The sequence below is a fragment of the Eleutherodactylus coqui genome, chromosome 2 (assembly GCF_035609145.1).
Source record: "Eleutherodactylus coqui strain aEleCoq1 chromosome 2, aEleCoq1.hap1, whole genome shotgun sequence".
NCBI classification, from domain to species: Eukaryota; Metazoa; Chordata; class Amphibia; order Anura; family Eleutherodactylidae; genus Eleutherodactylus; species Eleutherodactylus coqui.
Window position 1 is genome coordinate 9,238,599 of NC_089838.1, and position 6,492 is coordinate 9,245,090.

General features: G+C 49.3%; 1 protein-coding gene across 1 annotated transcript; it reads left to right on the forward strand.

The window, feature by feature from the left end:
- The first annotated feature begins 1,797 nt into the window (after positions 1-1,797).
- LOC136611055 (E3 ubiquitin/ISG15 ligase TRIM25-like) lies at positions 1,798-5,857 on the forward strand. Its single transcript, XM_066590303.1, has 2 exons — positions 1,798-2,734; positions 2,783-5,857. Exons 1-2 carry the CDS (start codon positions 1,798-1,800, stop codon positions 3,505-3,507), a joined length of 1,662 nt encoding a protein of 553 aa, XP_066446400.1. The 3' UTR covers positions 3,508-5,857.
- Positions 5,858-6,492: the final 635 nt, after the last annotated feature.

Consider the following 6,492-nt stretch of genomic DNA (forward strand, 5'->3'; position numbering starts at 1 on the left):
TAACAAGTACACTAACAGCTCCCCCCCTGACAAGTACATTGACAGTACCCCCCCATGGTGCAACAAGTACACTAGCAGCACTCCCACCCCCCCAAGTACAGTAACAGCAGCCCCCATCCAAAAGTATTCTGACCTGACAGCACCCCCAACTCACCTGACAAGTTCACTACCAGCACCCCTTCCCTCCCCCCCCCATCACGACAGGTACACTGACAGACCCCCCCCCCCGACAAGTACATTGACAGCACCCTCCTGCACAGTGCAATAAGTACACTGACAGCACCCCAGCCGCCCGCCGGTGCGACAAGTACATCGACAGCACTCCCCCCCCCCATGACAAGTACACTGTCAGCACACCTTCCCCCCTCCCTCCAAGTAACAGTTACCATCTGCTGCTTGATAGTCCCCGTGGGAAAGCACGATCAAGGCCTGACAGCAGCTACTGTGCATTTGCAAACTGTACCGGGCTTGTCCACAGGCTTAGGGACGATGAGATCATCAACATGGGGGGCGGGGGGGGGGGTCACTCCTGTAGGTAAGTATATAACTTTTGTATGGCTCATATTCAATGCACAAAGTATATTACAAAGTGCATTGTAAGGCCCATACAGAAGTGCATACATATACTTGTCACAACGGGACAACCCCTTTAACCCTTTGCAATCCACTGACTGATGACATCAAAGACATTCTGATTGAAGGCTGTACAGCTCCGATGTCAGAAGACGTCCGGCAGGGTATTCTTACTGTATATTACTGGCCGCTCTGTTGTTGGGAGCCTCTCCAGCAAGTCACATACCGCAGTACTGTCTCTAGCCAGCAGATGGCGGCATTGTATAATGGCAGAAAGAGAAAGCCCCCTAGCAAACCCTAAATCCAAAATTGGATTGCAAAGGGTTAATTCATGAACCTCTCAGATGTCTGATTTCTTCATGAATTTGGATCTTGGTGAATCTCTTCTCTTATCTCTGCTGTAAATTCTTTATTTTCAGTAGATTTCTATTGAATTTCTTTTTAAAAGAGAGGAATAACAGAGGAATTTACTGCAAGTAACAACCCAACACTTTATATGTGACCACAATGTAGGCCCCAAATATACAGCAGAAAGAATCTACCCCAGTTTCCCGAAAATAAGACCTACCCTGAAAATAAGCCCTACCCAGATTTTTTGGGAAGGCTTGAAATATAAGCCTGACCCTGAAAATAAGCCCTAGCTGCATTACATTTAAAAAACAAATTGAATACTTACCTAGCAGGATTGATCCAGGTCCTCCTGCTGCTGCCTGGAGCTCCGCCGTGCGTCCTGCAGTTCTCGTTCACACACAGAAGATCACTTCTTGGTTATGGGATTCATAAATCCCACCTCCAGGAAGTGATGGCTGCTATTGGTTCTCGAGCACTGCTCAGCCAATCCATGCAGCACTCGATGAACGAATGCGATGGCTGTGATTGGTTCGCGTTGTGGAGGCAGAATTTATGAATTGGCCAATCAATGCCACGGCTCAGCGTGTCGTAGGTCTAGAGAGCAGCGGGAGGGACCTGAACTGAGCCTGGTAGGTAAGTATAATAAGACATTCCCCAAAAATAAGACCCGATGCCTGTTTTGTGACAAAAATTTATATAAGACAGGGTCTTATTTTCAGGAAAACATGGTATCATTATGACAACTGTCCATTAACAGGTTAATAGTGATCTTGTGCCGTGCAGCCCCGCCCTGTAGTCAACAGAAGAAAACTTGCTCATAGGTCTATGAGGGTCAGGAAGTAGTAGTTTCGTTTCTCTCTTCCTCTGTCAGCCATGGCGTCTGCTGCTGTGAGAGACGAGCTGCTCTGCTCCATCTGTCTGAGCACTTATACAGATCCTGTAATGCTGAGATGTGGACACAACTTCTGCCGGGTCTGTATTCATCGTGTGCTGGATACACAGGACGAGGCTGGAGTTTATTCCTGTCCTGAATGCAGAGAGGAGTCTCAGGAGCGGCCGGCATTGATGAGATGCTTAGCTCTGTGTAACATCGTGGAGAACCTCCTGATTACTCCTCCGACACAGACGGAAGCCGGGATCTTCTGCACTTACTGTGTGGACTCTCCTGTACCGGCCGCTAAATCCTGTCTGCTGTGTGAAGCTTCTCTGTGCGAGAAACACCTGAGAGTTCACAGCAAGTCAGCAGAACACGTCTTATGTGAGCCCAGCGCCAACCTGGAGGACAGGAAATGTTCTGTCCATAAGAAGATCCTAGAATATTACTGCACTGAGGACGCCGCTTGTATCTGTGTGTCCTGCAGTTTGGCCGGAGAACATCGGGGTCATCGGGTGGAGATGCTGGACGAGGCCTCTGAGAAGAAGAAGGAGAGACTGAGAAATGTTCTCCAGAAACTGATCACAAGGAGGGAGGAGACTGAGGAAAGAGTCCGGAGTCTGGAGGAGTGCAAGAGAAAAGCTCAAGAAAAAGCATCTGGAGAAGCTGAGAGAGTCACTGCCCTGTGTAGAGACATCAGGAGACGGCTGGACGATGTGGAGAAGAGGGTCCTGAGCGAGATCTCCAGGCAGGAGAAGGAAGAGTCATTCTCACTGTCTGCTCTGATGAAGAAGCTGGAAATACAGAAGGACGAGCTGTCCAGGAAGATGAGACACATGGAGGAGCTGTGTAACATGACTGATCCACTGACTGTCTTACAGGAACCAGACACCGGGGACTTGTATGATCCTGAGGACACAGGGGGACATGATGGAGGTGATGGGGACACGGGGGGACATGATGGAGGTAATGGGGACATGGGAGGACATGATGGAGGTGATGGGGACACGGGGGGACATGATGGAGGTGATGGGGACACGCGGGGACATGGTGAACCGCTTCATGATGTAGATGGTCCGGATGTGGCTGTGATCTCAGACACATTTCACACATTATGTGACATAGTAACAGATATAATGAGGGGGATCTATATGGAGGATCCTGCAGACATATTACTGGATGTAAACACAGCTGCTAATGATATCCATATATCAGATGACCTGAAAACGGCAACCGGGACACAAGAGAACCAGAACCGTCCAGAAACAGCAGAGAGATTCCAGCATAATCAGGTGATGAGCAGGAGGGGATTCTCCTCAGGACGACATTACTGGGATGTGGAGATCAGTGGATCAGTGAGGTGGAGGGTGGGGATGTGTTACCCCAGTATAGACAGGAGGGGGCAGCAGTCATACATTGGAGATAATAACAAGTCCTGGGGTTTGAGGAGGTTTAATAATCAGTATTTAGTGAGACATGATAGTAAAGTGATTCCGTTACCTCACATTATATCCAGTAATAGAGTCAGGATCTGCCTGGATTATGGGGCCGGGCGGCTGTCCTTTTATGCGCTGTGTGACCCCATCAGACACTTACACACCTTCACTGCCTCCTTCACCGAGCCGCTTCATGCTGTATTACGTGTGAATGCCGGTTTAATAACGATATTGGGAGAAGCAACAACTGGGAGAAACCATAATAGAAACTGACCAGAGACAGGACTGAAAGACAAACTGATTGGTAGATCAGACAGCCAATGGGATGAATGAGGTGGGGCTGCAGGTGATTATAACCAAAGCCAGGCCCACTTGACCATTTTCCCGGAGTAGGGGTCTGCGTATCCCTGCGTATTGTCATGTTCTTACACGGTTATGCCTGCACATGTACACGTATTTTACTCACGCTGTCCTGCGCCGGCTGGCTGGTTTCTTCTTTTTTTCACTTTCCTTCTCCTGTCTCCTGGCAACATAAAACCGCCATACATATGTAATGTGATTGTGTAAGCGCTGTGTTGTGAACGCACCCATAGAGAACAATAGGGCTGTTATGTGCATTATATGCGGTAAAATAGAACATGCTGCGCTCTTTATTACGCACATAACATACGCAATAAAATACAGGCAAGCGTGAGCGGAACAGTGAGAGCAATGTCCTTTCATTGACACCTTTTGCGCGTATTATATGCGTGCGCTGTTAGTGCGATGGAATGCTACAGCTATATTCTTGTGCTCCGAATCCAACGGGGTTCAGTTCGAGCTGCTTGAAGGATCATAGACTCGGTCACACAGCATTCTGCGTAATCAGCTGATTCTCCCTTTATTAGAAAAAAATAGAAATATTTATACGTTTTTTTTAGACTCAGACATTGAAAACGAGCCGAACAACAGCCCTTATTTATAGAGAGCGAAGGGCAGGATGGCGCAGGAGAGACCATTGGGACTTCTCTCACAGTACATTGTGTGTGTTATACCCAATGCACATATGTTGGTGCCCGGCCTATCTGACCGCTGTCCTTATGACTAGATCACATGTGGGGGATCCGCTGTGATTGTATTCTGGGTGTGATCCCTGTGCCTCCTTATGGATAATCCTCCGTGTGTCATTGCTGTTTATCCCAATGATGTCTGATCTACTACATCACATGAACCAGCAGTCCCATTTTACCAGGATTGTCCCCCAAAAGAGAGCGCTAAGTGGGTGAAGTCCATGAAAATCTGCATAAAGGTGGCATCCTGGTATGTTTGTGGGGTTCCCGGGTAGATCAGGTCGGATTTAGGACTGGGTTCACACGGACTGAAATCTCGCGGAATGACCGCACGGAAATACTGCGAGATTTCTGCGAGAGAAATGCAGCTTCAAAACTCATGGCCTTTCGTCGCGGGTTTAGGAGCGGCTTCACCGCCTGCATTCCGCTGCGTCCATCTCCCCATAGAGAGGAGAGGATCCACTGCGGAAGCGGGGAAATAATTGATATGCCACGTCTTTGAGTTCCGTGTGGCTTGTCAATCTCAGTGCGGCTCGGTCGCAGCGGATGGATGAGATTTTTGTAAATCTCCTGCCCTTTGCTGGCTAATCCCAGGATTAAAGTCGCAGGCGGAATTTCTGTGCAGAAAGTCTGCACGGAACGTTAGTGGCAATTCCGCCCCGTGTGAACGCAGCCTAAGTGTTGTGAATGACGCTTCATTAGGGTTAAATACAAATAACGCTCCACATACACGGAGATCGCTGTGCGCAGCTCGTCCGTGGAGCCGTCCTACGGATGAGCGTGTGTAGAGCGCCGGACACTTCCTGTGTAGCACCCGGCCCTGGGATCTTGTCTTATGGACACATCAGATGTATTTGTTATGGTGACATTCTACCCAAAGGGGAACGCTGAAGTCACGCGGATGATTTACCGCAGTCTTACTGCTTATCACATGTAGCGTCTTGTGACTGTGGACCCCGATCCCTACTGAATTACATCATCCCAGATGTTCGCAGCCGCCTTTATAGGGACCCGTCACCAGCTGTCAGCTCCATAAACTACATTATTGGGCTCAAAGGTGAGAGAACGGGGAGTCCGGGGAGCGGTGTACAATACTCACCGGGTGCCCCGCTCCAGCGCTGCGTCCCCGCACACACATAGTGTGACTTTACAGCCGACTCCGTGCTCACGCTCTCCCAGAGCGCAGAGCGGGCTGCAAAGAGTTACGGCTGACACCCACTGGCTCTTTCTTTTTAACGCTGTGATATCGCTGCGTTTTTTTCAATGGGACAGAAGCGCAAACTTGCGATTTTAACATTAGAAAGTTCCATTGAAAAAAATGTAGCGATATCGCAGCACTAAAACCCCACTAGTGGTAGAAGCCCTGAGGGCGCTTTCACACGACAGTTTTTATGTTCAGTTTTTTGTGAGCCACAACAAGGAGCGGGTCCAAAATATGGAAGGACGGCACCTCTCCCCATTATACTGGCTCTCCACTCCGGGTTTTGGCTCACAAAAAGCTGAACATAAAAACTGTCATGTGATCGCGCCTTACTGTGTGCGCACCGACTTCACGGAGACACAGCGCCGGAACGAGGCACCCGGTGAGTGTCAAACACAACCTTCCGGACTCCCCGTTCTCTCACCTTCGAGCCCCGTTATGTAGTTTATAAGGCTGACAGGTGGTGACTGGTTCCCTTTAACCCGACTGTGGGGGAAGATCAAGAAAGCCAGAATATTACCGCAGATCCATCCCGTTTAGAACGCTGCCGGCCCGTCATACCAGGAGACTTAGTGTAACTGTATTTTCTAGCGATCGGTGGGGATCTCAGCAGTTGTATCTCCAGCAATCCAAACTTTTGACATGTCCTTATGTAAGGTGACCAGATTTTTCCAGGGTCAAAGCGGGACAGGGGTGTGGCCAGGGGCGGGGCTTATCACAACGTATGATTTTACCTCCATCGTTATAAAATGTACAGGGCGGTTCAAAAAAAGAGACAGGGAGCAAAGTCCGCAGCATTTCTGCACCAAAAAACAGTCAGAGTCTGTACCATTTGTGTGGATTTTGACTGGAAATCAGACTCGTATCCGCAGCTGATGTCACACTATTTGTGACTCCCCCTCACTTCCTCCGAAGGCTTCCCACTCTCAGCGCTCCCTGGCTTCCGGTTCCCAGCGGACCTGTGGTGCCGCACCTCACCAGGCTGCCGGGAATCGGAAGCTAGGGAGC